The 27,434-nt window shown below is 42.5% G+C and overlaps 1 protein-coding gene across 4 annotated transcripts in view; it reads left to right on the top strand.

Annotated features, from left to right (window-relative positions):
* Ten-a (Teneurin-a transmembrane protein) overlaps window positions 1-27,434 on the top strand; it is a 1,070,822-nt gene that overhangs the window by 679,922 nt on the left and 363,466 nt on the right. For all 4 annotated transcript variants that reach the window (XM_076790528.1, XM_076790527.1, XM_076790526.1 and 1 more), the window contains exon 8: window positions 8,038-8,113. In XM_076790528.1, the coding sequence (XP_076646643.1) occupies window positions 8,038-8,113 (76 nt within the window). The remainder of the gene's footprint in view (window positions 1-8,037; window positions 8,114-27,434) is intronic.

The raw sequence follows: 27,434 nt of genomic DNA, 5'->3' as shown, positions 1-27,434 counted from the left end.
AGCCGACGGAGACACCAGCGACCGGAGCTGTTTGCCACTCTGTTCGAGAGGATGTCGTTTGAATAGGCGCGGTCCAGCTGATTCCAGGGGAACGAGCAATGGCGTCGGGCAAAGTGGTCGGAACGATCGGCATCGATCGTTCCCCCGAGCGTGGTCTACCTGGGCATGAAAAAAGTGTCATTATTCGCTAATGGCGCGGAAACAACTGGGTCGATGCACTGGCCCGGTTAATGACACCGCTGTTACGTTCCGTCGATCGTGGCCATTGCCGTCTCCCCCGCTGCTCTGTTCCGATCCGGCCGATGCATCCTCGCTGATGCACCCTACCCGGTTCAACCACTATACCGAATTGTCCGAAAGATTAGAGGCATCGCCGGTGATCTTCGGTCTCCATTAAAACTCGGGATGCGATTAACCGAGCGTCTATATCACCCGGCTGGATTGCTGTTCAACTGTCAGGTTGTTGCATGTCGAGTGGCCGATTTTTTAAATATTTCCCACGTAAAGCCCGTATTAAGAGACTTTTTAACGAACGAGCTTTATCTGAACGGACCTCGATCATTTTCTTTTAAATAATATTTTCAGAAGAAGTTGTACCAGGGTAAGGGACCGAATTACTGTGAGGGTACCAATTACTGTGCCTATATTAATTGCACTTAGTTTTAAAGCATAATGAATATTAAAACGGGGGTATTAAATTTTTTTTATCAAAGTCAGTTAATATGTATGTTATATATCTCTTTTTTAATATCCATTATCCTTTAAAAACATGGATAATTAATATAGGTACAGTAATTGGGTCCCGTACCCTATATTGTAGAAAATTGTTGTCGCTTCTGGACGATTCATTAGAAAGTGGAGGCACGATGAGTCACTTAACTGTACCACCTGAATTTGCTTATAGCCTACTTGTTGCACCGATAAATGTATCAAACAAATTAGATATTAACGTACATAGGTACATAGTATGCAATAATTAGTATTCTTATATACCGATTATATGATATTATTATATATTATTATAGTAATATTATTATATATATTATATATTATTATAATGTACTATTATATTATAGTTTGTAATAATTGGTATTTTTATATACCACTTTTCTTATCGAGATACGTGACTTTCAGTTTTTATTTGCACAATGTGTGACATTTAGACAAATAATTTGCAAGAATATTGAATGCCGAGTAAAAAATATTATCTTCTACCCAATATTAGTCAATATTATCTGAACTATTATTCTCCAATAATATTTTCAATAATAATTTTTTTTTCGACAGTGCCGAGTCTGCTGGTAAAAGTACTCAGAATCAAAAAGTGACAACATTCAAGCTCCTCTTGATATCAACATTCAGTTCACCTCTCGCCTTCCTCATCGTCAGCTGCCCGTCCTCGCAAATCCCTTTCGAAGCTCTCATATCAAACACACCCCCCACCGGAACTACCATAGGAACGAGGAGCGGGGGTGTAAATGCCAATAGCTCCCACTAAACGATCATATTCAAATTTATACGGAGGCGCGATCGGAATTCGATCCAGCTTTGAGGACGACCGCCTTGTCTCTAATAACACGGACCCCCGAAAACTCCGAGGCGTTATGGGAGCGGTCGAACGCGTCTTAGAACGTCGGTCGACCCTCCGGAAGCCATTTTTCAGTGGGCAATAGCATTCCACGGTGAAACAGCGACTGCCCCATCCCGCGAAGCGTATGAATACGCTCGATGAGCGGACATTGGTATAGTGAGGGGTGGTCGCCGGAAAATATGAGATATCGAAAGGACCCCGTTGATCGACGGTGGCCACATTCTCCGTGTGATCGCCATGGCTACCGAAACAGGGCAGAGACCCTCGCGGAAGCTCTTTGGCATGACTCGCGAGCTTTGGACCAACGCACAGTGTTCTATCAAATTGACCAAAATAAACAATTCGGGGCATAATTTTCGATGAAAATTATCCGAATGTTACCCTTGGATTATTGTCAATCTTTTGAAAAGCTCACAATAATTCCGGGGACTGCAAAATCCCGACTTATTCTTCTTCGATTTCGTTCGTTTTCGCAGCTGGAATCGATTGTTTACGCGGTAAACGGGCGTCCGCCGTTGCGACAATTTCTGCCCCTGTTACAAAGGGAAGAGCACAGCTCTTCTCCCCCTCTCTGTCGCTCCCCCGATGCGTCTCCCTCTCTCTGTCTTTGTCTCCCCGATGGCCACGCCACGATCTGTCACGGTGTCTCTCGGGCGCGCAACAACGCGTGCCGCGATCAAAGCCTTTGATCTCGGTGCGCCGGTGCGCCAATCACGCCGCAATTCCGATCCCGGGTGCGGGCCCCGGCTCGAAGGATCGTAAGGCACCGCTTATGCGAACCCCTGCTTCCGCGTTTCCGCGTGCGGCTTGTTTGACACGTCCGCAAGTCGCAGGCGTAATGGACACCGGCGTTGGCGCGACACTCTGATTGCGACGCCGACGCGTCTTGAGTCTTTTGACCGGTGTTCTCCCACCTCTCCCCCCCCCCCCTTCCCCGTCTCGTCACGCTGGATGGAAACCGACGGAAAGGATAGTGAAGGACAGTGAACTGTTTTGCTGTCGCGTCTGATTGCTGGCAAAGGATACACGCGCGGATTCGGAACGCTGAAAGGACTCCGCGCTGCTCTGTTCCGCTGCGCTCTGTTCTCGGTTTCACAGGGACTGGTTCGTGCGCGAGACTCTGTTCCGCGATGAATGTTGGCGAGATTGCATGCTCGGCAGCTACAGTGGCTCGCGTGATTGTTTACGCGTTGTTCCAACCCTTACGGTCTAACGTGTTTTCGTGATTTTATTTCTGTACCTGCCGTCGCTCAATTATATTCCTTAAAAATGTAGGATTTTCTGAAAATTCTGTGTTACCTTTTGTACAGGCTGTTTAAAAAAAATTCAATATTTGTATGGTATATGGAACACAGCGTGGTGAGTACAAAAGCGTTGGTAAACGTAGGTCGAGAGGTCAACCGTTTCTGAGATACAAATATTTTTGTTTGCCGACGTCATGATTCATTTACTACTGGCCTTTTGATATTTACTAACAAGATTCACAATGCACGGTACACAACTGACTGATTCCAAACGAAATCTACTGTCGGCACTTGAACGAGGACATTCAGGACGCGGTTTGTAAACACTGAAGTAAGCGTCACTTGAACTGAAGTAAAGCGACCTTTTGACCTATGTCTACTAAGGCTTTTGTACTCGCCACGGTGTGTTCTATATACCATATAAATATTGAATAGTTTTTCTTGAACACCCTGTATAATACCTTCTAGTTTGAGAATAGAAAAATCGTTCATTTCGGACGTTTCGATTACTGTCAGCAGCGGCGGTTGTCCATCGATGTACAATGGGGGAATAAAGTAGAGAATCCTGTTAATGTCACTAGTAAAATCTAGAATTTTTCACTTGTTAATTATCGTTAAAAAAAAAATAGTCCTGGAAACAGCACATTTCTATGTGAAAGGGGTCTTCCCATAGGTCCAAAATTTTATTTACAAGGATTCCCACAATATTCGGACGCTCTTAAAAATCGCATACCTTTGTCAATATTGGACTATGCTACTTGAATTTTTTTGAGAAGTTAGAACAATTGGTTCGCTACATAACGTGAAAAAAAATGTTTGATGAAAATTGCAATTGGTCGAAATTGCAGAGAAAGTACTCAAAGTTGTATTTTGCAACTTTTTTATGCGGATTCATATTAAAAATCTAAAAAGTACGTTTAGTACATCTGTATCAATTATACATATTCTGAATATTTCATCTAAATCGGTCAACGTTGCAATGAGCTACATTAGTTTAACGATGAAAACTTAGGGGCGAAAGTCGCAGAATTTTGGCCTTTTCAGGGAATTTCGCTCTAATGTGATCACTTTGAAACATCTGTAGCTCATTACAACGTTGACCGACGTTGATGAAATTCTCAGAATATGTATAATTCATACAGATCTACAAATCGTACTTTCTAAATTTTCGATGTAATTCCACATAAAAAAGTTGCAAAATACAACTTTTAGTATTTTCTCTGCAATTTCGACCAATTGCAATTTTTGTACAAATTTTTTGGCACTGTATGTAGCAAACCAATTGTTCTAACTTCTTAAGAAAATCCAAGTTGTATGGTCCAATGTTAACGAAGTTATACGATTTTTAAACGCGTTCGAAGATTAGTGGAAGTCACTGTAGCTCACCGGGAATCGGAGGTAGCAGTTTTCGGTTGAAGCTCGCGTCCCATGACGACTCGAGCTTCCCAAATCGCCGAAACCAACCCCCATAGCGCATCGTGTCTCTCCCCCTCTCTCTCTCTCTCTCTCTCTCTCTCTCGCTTCGTAAATCCAGGAGATTCCGAAAGAACAATATCGCGACGACGATTCGTCATGCCGTTGTGTACCGAGGCGTGCCCGCTGGATCCCTGGGTAGTTTCGTAAAAATCCTGAAACGCGAAGACAGTGACGAATTGCCGGGGCAGATAAAGGGACGGAAGGAAGGCAGTCCGTAGCAACTCCGCCGGGCCGATGAAGACGAAACTTCGCCCGGCAGCGTAAGAAGAAACGTTAACCTCCTTTCTCCCGCTCGCTAATGACTCGCCGTTCAGCTTCAGTAATTTTTTCCGCTCGGAACGCAACTTCGTGCTTCACCTACCACTACCCCCCTCCCCGCCCAATCCAAGGGCCAACCCCTTTCTTTCTTCCCTCTGTCTCTCTCTCTCTCTCGCTTTTTTTTTTGGGGCCACTCGCCTTAATTGATAACGCGCATTTCCTCGAGCAACTTCGAACTTCGACACTCGGATCTCGTTTGCTTCTTGGATCCAGGTTTCACCTGGATCATGGATTTCTCGCATGCGTCGTCGGCGATGCCCCGTGGGGCACTGACCTGGCTCCGCCGAAATTCGGAGCGGTGGAGCATGATTGCTTTAGGTATTATGAGGCAGCAAGATGGATCGGCGTTTTTCCTCTTTTTCTGCTGGGATTTGTCGGGCCGCGTTGTTTCTGGGGGATGTTCTAGAACTTCAAGGTCAAACTGGGATACTTGTCCCTATTAGTCAGTCCATCCCTAGTAATGTGTTCTTGTATTTAAATGAGCAGTATTTCTATTTAACTGGATTAAAACGATTATTGTATATGTTACAACGGAAAATATCGCGTTGTTTAACCTTCGAAGTACATTAAACATTTTTCCACGGGTCCCATTCCCTGAAAGAAATGATTCCTGGCATCATTTGAAGTAACTTTTTCCTTTGCGAAAATGCTCCCCGCGGCTATGTTAAGGGGTTACTAAAGAAAAACACGGACCAATGAGAGCACAGGTCCCGCTGAACGCGGAGCGAGCATTGGCCGAGCCGGAATCCGTCCACGGTAGCCGTGCTCTGATTGGTCCGTGTTTTTCGTTAATAACTCCTCAACGAAGCGGCGGAGAGCATTTTCGCAAAGGAAAAAGTTGCTTCAAACAACCTGACGAATCACACCTTTCAAGGAAGTACAGGATTTTTGGGACACCCTGTATATTGCAGTGACAGTTCCCGCCAAACGATCGCAAATGATACTAACGAACGGAGTATTGAGCTCTCGGGTCTTATCAACGGTGTATTTCGGGAAATAGTGAGAGCGAACGGTGAAAGAAGTAAGAGCAACTCTTCCGGCGTGAGCAAAAAGTGCCAGCGGGTAACTCGGGCCCGATCGATGGTAGAACGTCAGTAGCAGCTACATTACTTATGAGCTCATTAACTATACAGATAAAGGGAAGGTAGTCCGCGACGTTCCATCAGCTAGAATATGCATTACGTTTCGGGCCGACGCGGCGGACCGGGACCGTGCGCTCTCCGGATGCCGGAATTGGATTGCAACGACGGACTGACATCGGAGCACGGAAGGAAAACTTAAAAATTAACCGGCATCCCCGGCTGTCAGTACGCTAATACGCGCATCGATGCTGATTTTACAGAGGTGCAACTGCATTCCGTTCGCTCGTACTGCGTAACGTGCGCCAAAATGTAGTAACATGCAGTTTCATCCGATCAATTTCCAATTATAAGGTTGTACCACCGAAACATAACCAGTGGACTTGGTTTTTATGCATTTATAGCTTCCGATAATTTTTAGAATATGAGAAAATATTTATGTCAGGGGACATTGGTGACTAGACTAGATTATTGTGCACTTAATGGCTTTCATCAATTTTTAAAATATGAAAGAACATTTATATTAGCAAATGTTGGTGACTAGACTGGATCCTTGCGCATCTAATGGCTTTCATAAATCTTTGATGTACGAGAAAACGTTAAGAAACATTGATGACTAGACTGAATTTTTGCGCGTCTAATGGCTTTCATAAATCTTTGACGCGCGAGAAATCGTTTACGTTAGGAAGCGTGGTTAACCAGACTGGATTTTTGTAATGAAAATAGAATACATAAAAAAGAAAAACAAGATACGTGAAGTTATATGTTGATAAAATCTTTTCACCTCGAAGTCTAGTAAAAAGATTTTGTAATAAATCTTCAAATCTTCAATAAAATTCCAAAAAATTTTACAAAATTAAAAAAGTATTGTGGATAGGTGATTTCATAAATACTTTGCATACTTTTACCATGATATTCTGTAAGAGGTGTGTGTTTGGTTCTGTTCTATGCTTGATTCTTCTGGGAATGTCATGTAATTGTAACGTAATGTAATTGTTTACGAAGTAAAGTAACAAATATGCTGCGGGGAAACTCGACTCTCTGGAGCAGCGGTTTTAAAATAGGTGCGAGATTAGAGGCGTAAATCGTGGGGAATAGGAGCCACGTAATGATCATTCGTGGACACCGTGCGGCAGAAGTCGGCCAACTTGTATCTAATAAATTCAATTATCTTGGCGGGCGGCGCGGGTCAAGTTCCCGCTACCGGAAGATCACGTAGTACACCTACCTTCTGCCGCTTGTCCCGCTAACAAGACGCTAGTTACGATGTCGTTACTTTTACGGAGGGATCCTCGTTGCTAATCTATAATGGCGCGAAACATCCCTGGGCGTTCGGTTACCAGCAAATAACTGATTCCCCTCGCCTCGTTACCGACCCGGTTGCGCCTCAATAAAAAAAAAAATGTGCGCATTTTACAACCAATTGAACGTCCCTCGGAAATACTGAATTATAACAACCAGAGAACAAGTTGAACAAATTTTACAATTTTCCGTACAATTTCAAACATTTCACACACATTTTTCATACAATTTTAAAGTTCGAATATCAATAGATTAGGTTAGGGCTGTTTGGTTAGTATTCGATATTCAATAAATACAGCTAGCTTTTTTGGTGACAATTACTTTCAATATACTATCATCAACTTATCAGTTTTATTAAAGGAACGGAAGAATTTTTGTTTGGTTCCAGTAGCTTGTAATTGATGTAGAAAATTTTTATTTTGCACAAAGATCCAGTCTAATGTTCACTTTTCTTCATTTGAAAATGGAAGGTGATAGCTAGACTGCGGACTTTTCAAATAAAAATTGTTTGTGGTAATTGCAAGACACGGGAACTACGTAGACCTCTATTTCTTTCTCGAACAATTTTAATGGGCTGAAAGTAACACAGTAAGATTACCAGTATCTTTCTATGTTTTCACAGTTCTGTATTTCATCTAGTCATTTTTGTTACGAATGCACGGAATCCACAATCTAGTGGTAACAAATGAAAATTTATGAGTTGTGTGAACAGATACATCCATCTTTCAAATAATTTCAATATTGTATATAAAAATTATGAATTCGCTTGAACGGCAGAAATGCCTGGAAAGCGATGAGGAAAATTTGAGAAAATATTCTACAGCATTTATTTCTCTAATTTATAAATCTTCATGGGGTTAAACACAATAAACAGTTCGCCTAAAAATTCCAGAGAATCAGCAATGAACACAATAATTAATTTCACATCGCAACGAGCATACTTGTGAAAAACTAGCTCACATAATTTTCCCGGAGGAGCAAGTTTACAGTGCGAAGCGTTACGAAAGCATTTCTCTCTCTGTTACAGAGTACTTGATGTCAGGAAGTCCACGGAGCTACCCAGCCCGGTCTCCAGGGGTGGCAACCACGCCAACCGTGACCAGGTGAGTTATTACGAGCGTGTGCACGCGAAATTCTTCGCGCTGAAGCGCAGCCACGACACATCCATATTCGAGCAGGCAATAACACAGATTTCCGCGTAAGCCAGATCACGTAAGCGGATTTTTCGCGCGGCGGCTGACAAATCCGCGAGACTTATCGGTTTACCTAGTTGCCGGATTTCCCGCGGTTGAATTAAGCTGCGAAAAATCGACCGGGCTGTTGACTCTGCCTCGGGGAAGCGAGCGCAAGCTCGGCTCTGCTCGTCGTTGTGCCGTGCCGTGCCGTGCCGTGCGCAAACCGATTGACGGCCCATCGTTCCGGTGTTAACACGACCGGCTCGTGTTTCCCGTCTTCCCTTTCGGCGCCGGATTCCAAAGCGATTTCACCAACGACTGCCAACAACCTTTCGCACCGTTTCCGTTTCCCGCGAAACAGCTTTTCCCCGGGAGACTACGTTTAACAGGCCGAAGATGTTTGCTTTCAGTGTCTCGTATTTCTCTTCTCTTTTTGTTTTATTCTGAACCCTTGCACTATTTTTCATAAGAGAAACATTTTATCAAGTTATATCGTTCACCCTATAGACTTCGAATCGGTAATGTTTCATTCATGACTCTACGGTTCCGCCCTTGCGCCCTATTTAGGTCAATTTGACCCAAAAGCAGACCTTTGTGTTTAATTGTAGTTTACCCTGCGATAATATGCAAATAGAGTATAAACTGATGGTAACAGTACGAATGCGTTATTCGCGAGATACGAAACTAGCATTCTTGGGTCAGAAACGTTTTTCGGGAAGACGCATATTTTATTGGATTCTTCCTAAAATTCATAAAAACCGAAATCGGTGTCATTACCCCATTAGAGGTCTCCTCAAACTTAACCGAAGCCAACGGCCCCATTAAACTTCGTCAAACACCCCCCTGCATCGGGCTTTCGAAAATCAACGGTGCTATAGATCCACAATCTACTTCGTCCACGATCTACTTCGAAACTTAGGGGTTCACACCCCTCCTCCCCCCGAGTCTACTTCGCAAGACAGGTTAGAAGTCTCGAACTTCAGGGACTGCTATTCCGAAGACGAAGAGGCACCATTCCGTAAGCATAAATACCAAAAATGGCGATTGCTTATCCGGCTGGACCGTTTCGCGACCGGATAACAATTTCAACGGTGCGAAATTCAGTTCTTTCCTTTGGCGCAGGGGTGGTTGGGGGTTGGTGAGGAAATGGCGCGCGGAAACTTTAGAAAATTTAAATCAATCGGTTGAATAGGGCCGCGGACGTGGCTGGAAGCGCAATAACCGCAGAGAAAATACTGCGGCGATCGGAAGGGGACCGAGGCGAGAGAGAGAGCGAGAGAGAGAGAGAGAGAGAGAGAGACGGAGGAAGGGAGAGCGAGACGCAGTCGAAGATGTTTCAATTCAAATGAGCCGAACTTTTAAAATATTTAGAACGTCGTCCCGGCGTTCTCTCGTATTTCGCCGAGTCTTGCAACTCCTCCTCCCCTCCACCCCTCCTCCTCCCTCGACACCCCTTCTTTCTGTTCCTGTACCACTCTTAGCCGATTCGATCGCAGTCGGCAACGCGCGCGAAATATCGAATTAGCCTGCTCTTTATTCCGCGTCCTTACTTTCATTCTATCAGGCCGAGTAATAAGTTCGCTCCGATTTCGGGGACGCTTTTAGCCGGGAATCTGACGGGCAAACGAGATGAAAGTCCCTCCACTTCGGTCTCTGTTGTACCTCGTTCGAGGGATCGATCCGGTAACCCTTTACACTCGAGGATTTTCTGGAATTTCGAAACATTGCTCTCGAAAAACTCTATAGACTCTTCGTTTCGTGTGGTTATTGTCCAGACATTTTTCTCGAAAATGGCAAATACAAGGCAAAAATGGCACCTATGTCTTATTATGATTTTACGTTATTAGCTATTTTTATTAATTCCAATAGGAGGATTGATGTAGATTTGAAAAAAGTAGGTTCAAGAATTTTTAAAGAAAATTTATATGTAAGGATTCGAGTGTCGTGGGTATTTCTCGATTACTATGCTAAACAAATAATAAGCGTCCGGTCTGCTGTACGTGTTTTTGTCATAATTTTAAGTCACTTTTCAAGTGTAGTAAAAAAATTAATTTTTAAAGCTAATTTCAGCTGAACATCTTTTTAAATGAAAAGCCATTCTTCTAAAAAGATGCTTGTCAAAAAAGTTAAACCTATCAGTTCATTACTGAATTATTATCTTTTAAAGTATAACACATATATTTGGTGCATGTACCCATTTTTTAGAAAGATCCATAATTAGATCCATAATTTTAATATATTGTACAGGGCGAGGTACAATGGGTTGAATAATCGTACCAAGATGGATTCCAGAAGTAAAAATGGGGATTTTGTGTTCGCTTGGTTGGTTTGTGCTTCACGCGCCGATTTTATCGTCGCCGGAGCATCAAGAGCGCCACGGAGCTGCTAATGACTCGCTAATTGCCAAAAGTGGCTGGCCGAAGATTTGTAATCATTAGAGAGACAGCGAACGACAGCCTCGCGTTGGATAATGGCACTTCTGCGGCCCGATACCGCGTCCTCCTGCTGTTATTATCGTCCATGAATGAATAAAATATCGGCCAGGATATTAGCTTGACATTTGGCACGAATTATCGCCGTTTTTATCGGGTATTGCAAACTACATCTCTTATTTAACATAGTGTTCCCCTCCTTCGACTTGCCTCGAGGGCATATTCGACAATTTTTTTTCGTTTGACAAAACCATAAAACTCATGTCCGTGGAACTTTACAGACTTATTGGCACATATTTATACTATATCTAGAAATTTTTATAGATTGCCTTTATTTAAATTGTAGTAATTGTGTATAGTAGAACTTTGAATGGTTTACGAAAATCCCTTTCGGACCAAACTAAAAAAATCGAATATGTTCATAGTTAATATGGATGCAGATATCATCCGAATGGTAGAAAATATAAGTAATAAATTTTTTGAGAAAATGGCATCGATCTGATTAGTACCATTTCATGGAATATCGAGAAAACCGCCCAAATAGATCAGCCTGCTTTCTCAGTGAGTGGTGGCCATAATTTTGATGATAAGAACGTACAAAAAATCACCAACATGGTTCAGATGTGTATAAATAAGTAGCCAAAGTTTCATAAAGGTACGTCTTTTAGTTTATCCAAAAATAATTGTGATAGCTCCGCCTCGCAGCGATGAGCCTATGCAACTTTCGCAATCCTGATGCACCGGGTCATTGAACCGGTGCCACTATGAAATCGAGATGTCCAAAGTTCAGAAATTCTACGATTTTGTTCGGGGAAACGGTGCGACTACTATCGAATTCAATGAAGAAACATCTCCGGTCGGATGGTATTAAAATGAAGCATACCGTAGAACGCGACTTGTAATTTAATTAAACATTCATTTGCGCGCAATTTAATCCAAGTTCGGCGAGACTTGGAAGAGCCAGCCTAACTCGCAATCTGCCTTAAAATACAATGAATTTTTTAAGGGAAGCGTATGAACTTCGTATCCGGATTATTTCCGTGGAAGTCTGCCGGGAATAATGGCCCGCCGCGAATGAATTGCGCCGCGTTTAAGTGATATTTAAGAGTGACTTAATGGAGTTATACTCGCGATTAAGTGAATGCGGGGGGGGGGGCGTAGGGCTAGGCCGAACGGCCGAGGTTAAACCAGGTTCTACTACTTGCGAAACCGGCTTTCACCGATGCTCTACGCGAAAAACTCGAATGGTATAATCGAATCGTCAACACTCGTGACGAAATATTCATTTTCCGGCTTTCCAACGAGTAATCCGCTTAAGCGTTCGAGCACCGACGGAAATTCATAACGTAATCGTCCGAATTTACATCGCTTAAGAAAAACATCGACTTTGCATATTTCATGCTCGCAATAAAGGGTGCAGCCGGATGACGAGTTCAAAAGTGCCCCCAAAACCAAACTGAATTTGCAATAGGCCATCCGACAGCTCATCCAAAGAAATTACTTTGTGTCAATTTTCAACCCTATATCTCGAAATGGGGGGTAGTAATGGGGTGGCCAAGAAAATCAGGTTTTTCAGTGATTTCTCTTAGTCTCTTCACTTGAAAATTCTGAGAAAAATCAGGAGTATTTTAGCTATTCGAATGCACATCTGTGAATTTTTTCAGAATTTCTAACCTCGAAATCGAATTTTAGAAAATGAAAAAAGTTTTGCACATTCGATTTCTTGCAGAAGTTATGAGTTACTAAGTTTATATTCTTTTTTTTACTTGTTAACGTATACTTCTTCAGATTTTTCAAAATGGTGGCAAATAGTTAACAAAAATCAAAAGCCGTTTTTTAGCAGTGAAACAAAAATGGTACTCAGCGACGTCCACGCGGCTCAAGAAGCCAGGATGTTCAGCGCCCTTAAAAAAAAATTGTTCGCGAAATGACCATCCTTTTTTTTTTGCTCTTTCCCCGAAAATTACAAGGGATTATTTACGTCTGCGGCATTGTCGGGGCCCTAGTAAAATAGAAATGGTTTTCAGCGTCGTCCACGCGGCTCATAGTTCCGCGCGGTACAATCGGCGAACTTTTTCGCTGAGCGGAAAAAAGTATTTCGTTGACCGGCGAACAATGGACGCGGCGACCCTTACGGGCTGGCTGATTCCAGGATTTTTTCTCCCTTGAAAGCCGTGTTCCAGTCTCGGCCGAAGTTCGATGAAAGGAGAGGCCATCCGTGTCACCGGAAACGGTGGGTCAGCGAGACGGAAGGTACTCTGTTGCTGAGGCAACGGAGCCGAAGGAACACGCGTGTGGCCCTCGCCGACGACCAAAGCGGTCCCCGGCCATCCTTCCTTCCTTCCTCCTCGCTATTCTACCCTGTCCTGGAACCTGGCTTCTGTTTTCTTTCTCTGGACGCTAGATTGTTAACGACCCACTTCGTCGGGGACACCGGTTAATGATCGTTCATGCGCGGCCCTTCGCCCGGAGAACTCTTCCCCCTTGATTTTTCCCTTAAACGCTCCGTTCGACCGCGCTAAGAAGTACTGATACTTGGTGTCCGGAAGTCAACTATCTTGAATGACGGACGAGTTTATAAGTGTCATTTTTTGGATAGTCTTCATGGGCGTCGTCTTTCGGTTGGTTAACACGTTCCACAGTTGGAAACGTCAATGGAAAAAGGTTGCAAGACTTTTGAGTGTTTGGTACAAATTGAAAATGTTTAAATTTTTATAGACATCCACGTGTTTCTCTTGGCTCACTTACTTTGCTAAAGCCCTCTGCACTCGACTGTTTCCTCGGAGAGACCACTGAGAATTACTAAAATATTTTAAAAATATATATTAAACATTAAAATTACTGAATTATTTTTTATTCATAAAATTGCTAAACGTGTAATTGTTGCGCAAATAAATACACTCGGATTTTGTGTAGATATAATGAGAAGGGTCACGTGTAACGAAAATGTTCTAAAGAAGATATTTTCTGTCTTTAAACGGAATCTCTACTCCTGTCTCTAGATTCCCATTTTATAATTAAATTTCGAATCACCGACATCATAAATTTGGTACAATATAATCGTTACCGAAATTCCTATTCCACTGTTACTACTACGAGGAGCCTCTTTACCGACGAAATAAATTTTTCTCTTGTTCCCGACCGTTATAAAACGATCCATAATCTCTTCGTTTCTCAGGAGGCGCTCTTCACCGTTCATCCCCGAATTTCCCGTCTCTGTTGCAGCCAAAAAAACCGGCGAACTTCCGGTGCGCTTTAAAAATCCGAATTTTCGTGTCGCATTTATCGGTCGACTCGAGCCGGATGATTATTTTATGGATGGCATTAATTTCGAAAGTTTATAGGTCGTAAAGTCGGGGAAGAAAACTCGCGACGGAATTAGCATAGGAAATTCTAGGACAGGGTTTAACGAGGCAACGAGCGAAATAGTAGTAAACTGCGTTTCGCGGGGAGGTTTTCGCTAGGGGGTTCGATGCGTAATTTCCGAGTACCGGGGACTTGTCTCTCGTCGCGATGGCGGGATCGATACGGTCTTTATTTTGTAGGACGAGCGGACGAAGAAGACGTCTACCGTTCGCATTTATCACTTATTAACTGAAGCAATTCAGCTAAAAGAACACCGTCCGCACTCGAGCGAGAGTAAAGGCTTTTCTTCTCCTCTTTCACCGGCGCGATCCTCTCTCTCTCTTTCCCTCTCTTTCGATCGCTTCACCTTATCCATCTTTACCTCCTCAATATCGTTTCTCTCGAGACTGCGCGCCTCGCCGGGAGTCTTCCGAAAACAAAACACAGCCATCGTTATTGCACCCGGGAAAAGGGGTATCGCGGCGGGAGAAAAAGTTTCGTCCATGTATCCAGTGTGTGCTCCGATACCGTGTATCTCTGCTTTTATCGCTTTCCCTTCGACGATCGTGTGCGTAAGCTCTCCGCCAAACTGAACCGGGTCCCTCAGGAACTATCCGCCGACCGATTTTTTCAAGGTCGCCCCGTGATACCCTTCATGACAATCAGTCGACTCAAGGACGATTAAATGCTGCTTTCAGGAGCGTTGCATATTTTTGCTGGAAAAATTCAGGGACATTTGGAGATCGCTTCTTGTATTCTATTTTTTGAATACTCGAGGTTACATTTTTTATTAGCCTTACAATACTTACACATTGCTGGGATCACTTAAAAAATTGAACGCTAGAAAATTTTACTTAAAATATTTTTAGGTACAACCGCAGTAATGATTTGTATATGTACTTGTTAATAACGTTGGAATAGGAATGTGTTAAACACAAGTGTTTTTATATTTTTTAATGTTCTATTACTCCTACAACTGCTGCAATATTTTTTACAACGTCTCGAACATTTTGAACATACCGAAAGATTAATAGAACATTTTATAGAAAAAATGAATAGATTGATACTGACGTATAAAAAATTTTGTTCAGATAAAGAAAGGATTACATTTGATGTCAGAGCTTCTAATAAGTCTTTTTGAGGAGTTCCGGAGGGAGAAGGTGTTTTACCTAGAATTTTTCGCGAGAAACAACGCTGCGCCGCGGTTGCGGTTAGCGGTCGGAGAACAAAGAGCCACAACTTACCCCTTTCAAAGTATCGAAGAAGAACCGTCACCCCCGTGTTTTACACAGGATGTGAAATTATGAGACACGGTGATAAGAGTACAGAAGATTTATGACCGCGCGCCACTCAAACCACTTTTCTTTTAGCTCTGCACTTTAATCAGTAAACTTAACTGTGTACGCTCATCCATATTCCTGCTCTTCCGTTGTGTACTTTTATAAAAATGATTGAAGTCAAATGTTTGAAGGATTCCTCGCGCAGGATACTGTAATTTTAGTGCAGCTCCGTTCTACTCGTTCACTGTCTAATCGTTTATAATATTTTTCTGTGCGTTATTGGTGCACGCTCTTGGATTCAATATTTCCCTGCTCGTTGTTCATGGACACTTTTTCTTTTACTATTTATAAACAGTCTCCCACTATTTATATTCTCCTATTCATTGTTCAGTGCAGTTAAAAAAAAGAAGAAAATGAATTGTTTCAAAGGTTTCTCACTAAGGATGACTTATTACATTTTCAGTATTTTTCAATTTATTATTTATAGAAACAGCCACCTTACAACAAATTTTAATGAAGTCAGAAGACGTGAACTGTTCAAAAAGAATTTTTGCTTAACTTTTCTATAGACAGCATTCACCCCTCTTCAGCTGTTTTAAAAAATTCTAAATCTTCTTAAGGGATAAATTCACCTCTATAAACACTTCAGGGACATGACACATATCGTCGGTCTTTTTCGAATTAAAATTATTCAAACAAAGAATTAAATCATATAATATTTCCTTTAAAAAATTCGCCCCTGAAGAACCTGAACAGTATACGAAATTCAAAAGACAATGTTACGAACCAATTTATAAGTTCAATATAGTAAAATATAAAATAGCCAGCTAATGTGATAGAAATTTTCGAGCAATTGCAGCTTAAACTAAATGATCACACTACATAAAAATAGAATTGTATACTTTGATATAGTTTGCTCGTGCGCGCAAATTTTTCCTCGCCAGACACCCGGCTTAAGACCCAGCCGGCGGCGTCTAATATGAAATTTCGCGATGCCGCAATTATTTCATCGAGCCCGGCTCGCGACATGGTCCTCGTCGCCTTGTAATCCCGCGTCAACTCGGTAAAAGTTTCGCCGGAGAGCACACTTCATTTAACTCCGCATTACGCCGCTTAATTCTTCGGGGCCGCCTCTGAAAACTGAGTTGTTTACTATGCATCCCTCCGCACGGCCGCGGGAGCGTGCCTTTGTCTACCGCCACGGCAGAACTATTTAAATTAATCAACATGGAAACCTTAATCTCCCCAGACGTCTTAATCTCGGCTTCAATTTGTGCGACTCGAGCCTCCCGTCCCCCTTCGAGCCTCCCCTCGTCCTTCCACACCCCCCGCGCACCCTCACCGGAAGGCCTCGCGCTTTTCACGTAACCGTAAAACGCGCCCCCATAGAATCGCTTACCTTTCCAACCCCCCTCCTTTCTTACCCCCCATTCCACCTGCCGGGGGTGGGAACGTTTCTCTGGCTCGACGAGACGCGTAATTGCGTTACAATATCCCCCCTGTTATTATAATTATTATTCCCCGTAACACCGTAATGTGGAATTCTGGCGAATTCATCTCGCCGGTAATTGAGCCGAATATTATTATCGCACATTATGTGCGAGCGGGGTTTTTGCCCGGTCGATTCGTGTCGGAGCGACTGCAAAAAGGGTCCCCGTGCTCTGTGCGAATAGCGTTCGCGGATCCTACGGTGTGCTGACTTCCCAGGCAATTGGAGGATTCGTTTTTTAAAACGTTCTAAATACTTAAAAATATAACTAGATTTAATAGTCTTTTAATAGTCTTCGTCGTCTCGTCTTCTGTATTATTGAAAGCCTCCTATTACGTCACTAATCTAGTGTGCTGATTCCCCACGTAATCATAGGATTTTTTAAAAATTGTCTAAATATATTTAAAATACTCTGAAGCTAATTTATTTCCATTACATTTTACTGAAACCCTTACACTGCGTCACTAAACAAGTATGCTGATTCCGCAGATATTTATAAGCTTTTTTAATAATTGTCTAAATATATTTAAAATATTTTGAAGCTAATTTATTTTCGTTGTATATCTGTAGCTAGATTGAATAACTATTTTACTGATACCCTCACATTGTGTCACTAAGCTAATGTGCTGATTCTCCAAGTAATTAAAGGCTTTTTAAAAAATGCAGTGAATTCTCGATTCATGTCAACAACACGGGTCTTGCCAGCGTCATATATCGTCCAGGACACATGCCCGGTGCATGTTATGTTTACACTCCTCGACGTCTGAGGCCTCTCGAGCTTCTTGGACCCTCACGGGGTATACCCCGCGGTAGTGGGGATAATTCTGCGACGTTTATCATCCAGGCCTTGGCGACATATACAGAGAAATCACTGTACTTTGAAGCTAATTTATTTTCTTTGTATATAGCTAGATTTAATAACAGCTATTTCATAGGAATCCTCTCAGCAAGTCACTGAGCTACTGCGCTGATGTACCTTGTAGTTGTAGCATTTTGCAATAAAATGTTTCCGATTGATTTCAAATATTTCGCAGCCAATTTATCCGCGTTGTACAGAGCTAGATGTAATAACGACGATTTTACCGAAACCCTCCCATTACGTTACTAAACTAATTGCGTCGGATATTACGGCGCCTGTGTGATTGCGAAGTGTGCTCATCTGTTTGAGTGAGTAATGAAGCCGTACAATAACACTGATGATAATAGTAATAATATTCACGAGCGAGCGTATTGAATATATTTCCGAGTGATGCGTACGTTTATTGTTAAATCCGACTATCTAACTCAGTTTACGATTAGCACAGGGGCGGAAGAAAAATGGGAACGATCCTAGCCGAAGCTCTAAATCTCACTCGCGGTCGGAATTAGTTTAAACTGTGTATTGTAATTCCATGCTGGGTTGCGCGCTTCGCCGGGGATATCGATAGGTTATACTATTAAAATTGTATTACATTGGCCGCCAAAGATTTACGCGTGGAATTACCACCTGGCTGCATGTACCATTATTTCGTCGACACCCTGTACAATTTTAGAAACAATACAACCAAATAACAATCACTGTTTCCTCACTGCCTTCGACCCCTGCGGAATATGGCACTGGATACAGTGTCGCCAAGTGTTACTCATTTGGGTATCTGTTTCCTCTCCTCCTTTTCCCCCTCCACTATCCCATTCCACCACCATGAACACACTCCAACAATCACTGTACATCACTGTACACCATCGTTTCAGAGAAGTAATGTTATCTTTCACAATCGAATAAATCCCGATGAATTTCTTAAACGTACTGATTAGAGTCACCGAAAGGAGAAGAATTTGTATCAGTGTTTACAATTTATTGTAACCGTGTTTATAGTCAGTAGTCAAGGTACAAGAACATTTCTTGAAAGCCTATGGGGATCATGTCATCGTTATTTCAATATTTAAATCAAGTGCCCTACTTTGATGAATTTTTCATATTCAAGGTCACGTGAAGATCATAATATTACAGGTCGTTGGATTCGTCTTGACCTCGGCTATCATATGGCGATATTAAAAATATATCATTCCATTTAAAAAATCTTCGATGACGTTGAAATCTCAAAAAATATAACCTTGAACAAGTTTTTTTGCCTATCATAATATTTGCCCCTGTGAACCAACTAATGTTTTCCTCTGACATTTTTTTCTATCCGAAAAAGCAAGCGAGATATTTTAGATGATCGAGTTAGGTGAAACATCTTGTATATAGTGTTCCTGGTTTCTCAACATTTTTCATTTCTCTCGAGAATTTTTAATAAAACAAAAATATATTGGGAAACTTATAATATTTGGAATATCGTTAATAATATTAATATTTATCGAAAGGACAAAAAACTTTAACTCAGTATTTATTCCTGTTCAATATGTACGTAAGTTTAAAAACAAGGAAAAAATAGACGCTAAATATAACCGATAAATTTATTTATTTAAAACCAAACTTTTATAAAGTAAAACATTATGCTTCTGTTTTGAAATGACTTCTTAAGATGCATAATACGTCTAATGTAGAATCGGACAATCTACTTCTATTTTTTGTAACAAAATCTGTAGCAGTAGAAAAATTTCTTTCATTTTGTGTGGATGTTGGCACTATCGTAGAACATCCAAAAGTTGCTGAAGTTTGGGCGTCCTTTTTCCAGTGGACTCAAAAATTTGGAATTCCTTTGTTAGATTCCGGAATTTATTTTCTTCTGCCGCTAAACTCTTGACACTAAATTCTTGAAGGCTATCTGCAATTTCTAATTCTAACTGTTTCTCCAGTGATAGTTCCTCATTCTGAGGATCTGAAAGTTTTTCACTATTTTCATAAGAATCATTGTTATATATTCCAAAAAGTCTGCTTAGAATTTGTTTTACCATTTTATACATATCTGCCTCGGATGTTAAATAAAAAAATGTATCTTCTGAATCTTTTTGCAGAGATTCTGGATTATGCAGATATTTCATAAGGGATACAACAATCTTGTCTCTTCTTTTAGATATTTCTTCTTTAATAACAACAAGAAACTCATTCCTCAATTCAGTATTCAGTTTTTCTAAAGTTTTAAATAAGGATTTAAGAGAATTTAAGAATTTATAACTAAAATAAATGAGATTCATAAGAATTTTCCTAGATTTAAATTTCTCGAGAAATGAGAAATAATCAATTATAAAATTTCTCGAGAAATTCTCGAGAAGGAACGCTACTTGTATGTCATCGTAGTCGGTTTAAATCGCGAACAAAACTCGATTTAAGTCCCGTTCGATCGAGTCGCCGGAAAGCGGTGTCGCCATTCGTCATCCGCAGATTTCTTACGACAGCCGGGCCCGTTCGTCACGCCGGTAGCAATAAATTAACAGGGGGCCGCGGCGGCGAATGCTTGTCGTCGGTTCTCGGGCGTCGTGTTCCCCTGCTTTACGATTCGCGTTCAGCTATTCCTCGCGGGTTTTGATATCGATCACGCTCGCTCGCTCGCTCGCGCGCGCCGCTGGGGCTGAAATTACGTTCCGTTGTCGCGGATTTACGCCCGAAATTTTACACGGGCCCGTGCCGGCCAAGAGGCGCGCACCCGCTTGAAAAATATCGCCGACGGTATCACGCGGTGTCACGCGAGCCGCCGCGGATTTTTATTAACGCCTCGGGGGTTTCTCCTTTTCCCTCTCGTGTTTCTCATACGTCTCCCACCCCCTCTCGCCTGTGGGCCACAAGGGTCTCTCTTTTTCTCTCGACCGTGTGTCCCTCAAATTAGGATGCAACCACCAAATCAACCCCTCGCGTACAACGGCTTTTATCTGACCATCGACTGCGAGTCGAGTGACCGTCAAAGATTGCCCGCGGATGATTCGTGAGGACAATTAAAGCCACCCCGTAGACGCTAACGACTTGCGAGCACGATACTGACGGAGAGCGTGGTGCAAATCGACTCTTTGATTCGTTCTGGCGTTAGAAATACACGCTTCTTATTGGCGCGGCCCGTTATTTCAGTGTTCCGTTTGCTCAGTGTTTGACCTTGAATTCCAAGGTCAAAAGGTCAACCAATTTTTTTATTGCTTCGTATTCCCATCATCGCAAAGATGAAAAGTGCAAAGGGAACCGTCGGTCGAAAATCAATCGTTCTCTTAAAAAATGATGGTAAAGATTTTTATTGAAAGAAACTGATTTTATGTATACAAGAGTACGATTGAGTTTTGACCCGTGGTTTCTTTTGCACTTTTTATCCTTGTGAAAATAAGATCCCGTGAAAAAATTCACCTCGAAATTATGCCCCTTAAGTCTCGGCCGCAATGTCTGAGTTATTTCCGCCAATTACGAAACTATCATCGGCTCGCGAAAATTCCCGATGATCTGGCAAGTCCGTGCGCGGGCTCGGATCTCGAGACGTTTAGGGTCGGTCACGCGACGACAGGCGGCTCGGAAATGGGTTAACAATCACGCGAAACTTCGCGGGACGAATTCGCGTGAAATGTTCCCGTGGAAGTTGTTCGCCTACGTTCCCGGCGGTCCGGTTCCTTTTTTTCTGGCGTCCGCGGCTCGAAACTATGCGGCTGTCGTCGATTCGTTACGCGAAAGCGACGTCCGTTCCGCTTCCGCGGTACGAAACGGGCCGCGTCGAATCGCGCGCCGCCGGCTAACTTTCGCTCCGCGGAAACTTTCTGTCATATTGGCAATTTAAATTCGTAATTAAACAACTTCCGTAACTAATCGTTAATTACGCGCCGCGGCACAATAAAACTTCTTGCCGCGACGAACATCGCGCCCGACGCGACGCGACGTGACGCCGCGCCGAGCCAAGCCGCATCGCACAAAAATTAACGCGCCCCCGTTGAAAAACCGGAAATGCGGAAAACACGCGGCTTCGGGGAACACCGGACAGAAATGTTCGCGGGCTTTTTGCGCTCCGTGAACACCGCGGCTTGCGACTGCTTTAAATTAACCCTTTCACCTTCAACAGAACGAAACGGAATACCTGGAAAATTTGTTTAGCGAACCTCTTAACGTTGCTCGAGCTTTTCTGAAAGGGACGAAGTGCTGAAATTATTTTCGTCCCTTGAAATTATTTTGTACTGTGATTAGATAGAAGAACGCTTTATGCGAATTGGAAAATTTGTATTTTTCACTGTACAGTAAATTCTCGATGTATGTCAACAGCACGGGTCTTGCCAGCGTCAAGTATCGTGCAGGAGACATACCCGACCCGTGTTATGTTTACACTCCTCGGCGTCCAAGGTCTCTCGAGATACGAGGCCTCTCACGGGGTATACCCCGTGGTAGTGGGGATAACTCCGCGACATTTATCATCCAGGCCTTGGCGACATATATAAAGAAATCACTGTACTTTATTCCTTGGTTCACTGAAAGCTCTAACATTTATTTGTGCAAATTCTATTCTACAATTATGCGACGTTTCATGTTCGAATAAAGACGAAAAGCTTTACATAAAAATGACAAATTAATGGAAATATATATAAACAATATATGTGAAGTATAATTGAGTAACATCCCTTTCTCTGCAAACTTTTAGAAACGCAAACGTCGTCGACAGAGTTCAACAAATTCATTTAATCCCTCGAATTATCAGGAATTTAGTGATTAAGTATCAATTAACAACCACCTACCTACAGTACTTTAACAGAATGTTTGACACACCATGGTTTGGTTAGATTTCAGTATGAAGATGATCGTTCGCAACCGACTCATTGTATCGTGCACTCTTATGAAGCGGTAGGCACCGGTGTTTTTAATTAAAGTTCCGCGGCGAAATGTTGCACGCGTTTTTATTATGGCAACTTCCGCGTAACACGTAATGCAATATGGTGGCGGAATATGTAATCCACGAGCGTCCGAGAATTTTTCTACGAGTACGCGATACGGTCCGCGGATAGTTGCACCGATTTAAAATGTGTTAACCAACTACCCACCTCAACCGTAGACAACTTAACCTGTTTTTATCTGCCGCGGAACTTTTACGCCCACGTTCTACCCTGAAACTTCTCCACGTTGTAGAACTCCGTGCGAGGACTCGAGGCGGGTCGAGTTAATGCCTCGGCTAACACTACGGTTCGCCCAGCCTAATTTCTTGCGGAATTAACTTAGCCGCGGGATAATAAATTCTTTGACACTCTGTTTACTTCGCTCGGACTCGTGTCAAAGCGAGATGCTGCGAATTGTGACAGACAGTTTTTGGAAAATGTAACTATTGCTTAACGCAGGATTAATTAAAGTAGAATTAATTAAAATTTATTTCCATATTGTTCCCGTTCTACTTGTTTCATTACAGACCTTTACTGTTCACCTTGTCTGACCATACGGTATTTCTATTCTACTTGCTTGATCCAACTAAATTCTCATTCCATTGGTCTTAGAATTTAATTACACATATCATTATCATCATAGATCTTGCCTGGTCGATTTGAATGATCGTACGTGGTTCCTATTCGTCTTGTTTAATTTTAGACCGTTCTACTTGTCTGATCACAGCCCAACCTAACTCTACTATTATCACTCTACTCCTTCCTCGTTCCAACGGTCTGCCTTTAGACAGTGCACGTTAAACTTGTCTGACTACACGTTATTCTACCACTAGCCTGATATATAATCTTTTTTCTCCACCAGTCTGACCACATCGCGGTCTCATTCCACTCATTCTCACACAAGCCGCTCTTATATCCCGTGTCTGGCCACAACCACACCATTCCACTTCCATCGCATGATCAGTATCGCATATTTTCGCAGAAATTCCGGCAAAATAGCACTCGGACGTTTTAATAGCGGGTAATAGAATTCTCGCGACAAAGTATCGCAGACACGCGACGTCTATGGTCTCATTAATGCGTGCTCGTTGACCGTGCGGGTTGTTCACGTGCGGCCGGCCTTTATTTTTTCGCCGGGAATATTGAAACACAAGGACTTCCCGATTACGCTGGTAATTGCACCGTTGCATGTGAGGCTTATTGTGATCGGGAACTGCGGCGGTCAACGTAACGGTGGCACGTTCATATTTACAGAAATCTTTCTCGGTTAAACTTTTCCTCGGGAAACCAGAAATTTTTAACTTTTTTTAATGTAATCCTGTAGATTCCGACGAGAAATTGCCCAAAACCCAAGTTTCAATCCTAGGAGATCAGTAGTTCAAAAGTTGTATAACTTTCATTGTATATCTCTTGAACTAGTGATCTCCTACGATTGACTCGACGATCTCCTACGACAGAATCTGCAGGATTACATAAAAAAAGGTAAGGCTTCCCGAGGTGAAGTTAAGTCATCTTTCTCTGATCAAGTACGTCTTCCGGTGTTTAATTTCATCCAATGAGAATCCGCGATAGTTAATAGTGACATGTCTAAATGTATGCGCGTAGTACCGGCGGAAATTAACTGCCGATCCGAATTGTCCCGCGTTGCGAATTACACTGTAGACTAACTGACAATTTCAAATAGATTTCCATTAAACTGATTCTCTTCTAGTCAAACGATGTATGAACGCATCCCTTGAATTTAAATACACATGCTCGATGGCGGGATCCACGTCGGCATTATGCGAATCCGCCAAACGTAACTGTCAATGAATCCCGCCGAATACCTTGAACTGCAACGCGATCCGCGTTTCGGTAGGCTGGCTCGGCTTCGCGTTGTTCCCGTCCATAAAGCTCTCCGGTCGTAAACATTAATCAGCACGGGCGCACGCATGTCTCTCGTAATTATAATTGATGCTATGTTAATTACAATTTACGCAAAAACCTGTTCGCCCGGGGAAACACGCGTCGCGACGCGCGCGGCTTTGCTCGCTTCCACCCTCGTGTTAGTCTAATCGTCTTAAGTGTTTTATGAAGTGTTCAGCTCCCGAAAAGTTAATTATTGGGACGCCGGACGTTTCAGAAACACGCAGAGGTTGTTCAAACTTCGTGACATCCGATTCCGTTATAGTATGCTCAACAACGCGCCCCGCGCTAATTGTTGTGGAATGTTCAAAGAATGACTTGATGTATGGCTTATCGGCTAATTTTTATCAAAAAATTCGATATGTTTATTCATGAGTGTAATGTAGAAATTTCCAGTTGGAGACACTTTTTATTTTATGGTGTTTCAAGACGGATAGCTAGCACAATTTTAATTAATATTGAGTACAAGGATATAGCAAGAGGGAACATGTCTTTATTCCACTTCTCTGATTATAGATCGCCATAATATGATTGTCAGATTATAAGCTTCCTATTCTACTTCCTGACTATAGTCATCCTATTATACTTGTCTGATTAGAGACATTCCTGTTCTACGGCTTTATTAGACGACTTCATATTTTACTTGTCTGACCACATATCATTGTTGTTCTACTTGTCTGACTGTAGGTGGTCTCTATTCTGTTTGTCTGACTCTATGCAATTCCATTCTACTCGTCTGACCACATATCACTGTCATTCTACTTGTCTGACTGTAAGTGGTTCTTATTCTGTTTGTCTGACTACATCTAGTTCCATTCTACTCGTCTGACCATTGAACATTTCTGTTCTACTTGTTCCTTCTTTGTTGTCAGCATACAAGTGTTTATATTGTTTTCAGTATATACATTTTCATGTAAATAAATATAAGAACCATCGCAGGTATTATTTTATAGTGTCTATTTCTCTGTTTCTCTGTCTAATTTTTACTTACATTAGACCGTTGTATATTTATCACTGGCTGTATATAAAATAGAAATATTTACTCTATCGTATAGACACTACCCACTGCCACGAAGCTCAAAGATCTTCCTGTTACAAAATATTTATGAAATAATACTACACGCAACGCTCTCAAGAACGGGAGTTCCCGCGGCACGTAGATTGCTACAAAAATAGGAATGATTTTCTAAGGGCTCGCAAAGGGCTCGGTTACATGCCGAACAAGATCTGTTTTCGTTGGTCCCCTGTTCATAGAGAATTCGAAAATCCAACAAAATTTCCCCCGGTGTCGTTCATTTGACAGACTTCGCGTTTCCCGTCGTCCGCCCCCGCGAACCCGACGACTACGCAATAAATAAATATCTCGAGTAATTCGAAACTGCCAGAAGAAAAACAAACGGTCGAAGCCAGGGTACAGTTTTCCGTCGGATAATTGAAATTGGAGCTTTCTCTCTCTCCGCGTATTTTTTCCGCCAACCCCCATCGGCGTTCCTCTTCGAGGCGAGGCTTCTTCTTTTTCAGCGTGTTGCCTCCCGGCAGCAAGATCATCGTTACAATTATTTCTGTTCCGTTGTCGGCGGCCACCAGCATCCAGCAAACGGTATTTATTGCAACAACGATCAGCCCGGGTATCAAGGGATGTTATTCTTCGGATGCGCGGGACCCGCTTCCCTTTCGTACGCTCCGATCGGTGTTTTCTTTCAATTATCAACTTTCATGAATTCTTAATTAGATGCTGAACCTTTCGAAACCCGATTGCTCCGTTTCTTCGGCAAAGTGGCGATCCTGCGAGGCGCAATTAATTGAAGTCTGAAGTCGCCGCACTCCGGGAAAGTTCGAGGACGATGTTTGTCAATGGTAATTGAAGAGAAAAGAAGGGAATAATTGGAGAATGCTAAAAGCGAGGGGAGGACGGTGTAACGCAATGTAATGTAATGGTAATGACGCTTTTATCCCTTCGATTGGAGGATCCCTTATCCATAAATAATACTCACATCGGCAAAAATAAAGACAAAATAGAGACGCAATATCGCTGTCGAGATCCTACAAATCGATGTAGTATAGAACCCTAATTTAATTTGATCAAATTTGTTGTATTAAATTTCATTTCTGTCGCTACAAATCAAAAGAAATTTTTCATTTATTCTCACACTTATGAAATAACCGTTGGAAGGTTTTACAGCAAGAGTTAACGAAAGTTAACTTAATTTTAGCGCGGTAAGTCGCTCACATTACTTTCTTGTGAATCCGATAAAATTTTAATTCAACTTTCATTGCTGCGAACATTATTTAGGATCGAACTGGACCATTTTAACAAATTGACGAATCTGAGCTTAGCAAATTCTACATCGAAAAATCAATTATCCCGGGTGTGTGTAGTTGACAAATCCTAACTTGGCAAACTCAATATCACAAAATGAATTACTTCGACTTACTTACGATTACAGCACGGTTACGTCCGAAGGAAACACAACCCGGATACTAAATCGAAACCCATCCTCCATCGGCATAAGGGTGAGCACCCCAATTCGATTTCTCGGGAGAAAGGCGCCGAAAGCGTCGATAAAAAAATAAAATAGAAATAAACAATGCAACAGCATGAATAACTATGCAGTTCTCAGATCGACGAAGCCAGAGCATAGCTATGGGGAGCCATGCATCTCTCACGGGTTCCCGTTTCCTGAGGAGGTGCGTCGTCCCGTGCTGACTAGAGGTCTGGGTTAGGTATTCTTTAACGGGGTGAGGGGGTGGGTTCCAGGAACAACAAAACGTTCCGGAATAAGAGTCGACGGTGGTAGACGAGTTACGGATGGGGGGCATGACGGGGGAGAGTGGGGTATAAGGCGGAAAAGGGGGAAGAAGCGGTGCAAAGGGTGGTAAAGGCGGCAGAAGCGGTGCAAAGGGAGGCAAAAGGGGAGGAAGGGTGCAGAGGGGGGTTAGACGGTATGCAGCGAGAGAGGCCGACGGCGGCGGCGGCGACGGGAGAAAAAGTTATGGCGTAAGAAACAGAAGAAAAGCGGAAAAGGAACGGCGTGGGTGGAGGTTGG

This window comes from Halictus rubicundus, chromosome 7 (genome assembly GCF_050948215.1).
Source record: "Halictus rubicundus isolate RS-2024b chromosome 7, iyHalRubi1_principal, whole genome shotgun sequence".
In the NCBI taxonomy this organism is placed as follows: domain Eukaryota; kingdom Metazoa; phylum Arthropoda; class Insecta; order Hymenoptera; family Halictidae; genus Halictus; species Halictus rubicundus.
This window is presented reverse-complemented; position numbering and strand designations above follow the sequence as displayed.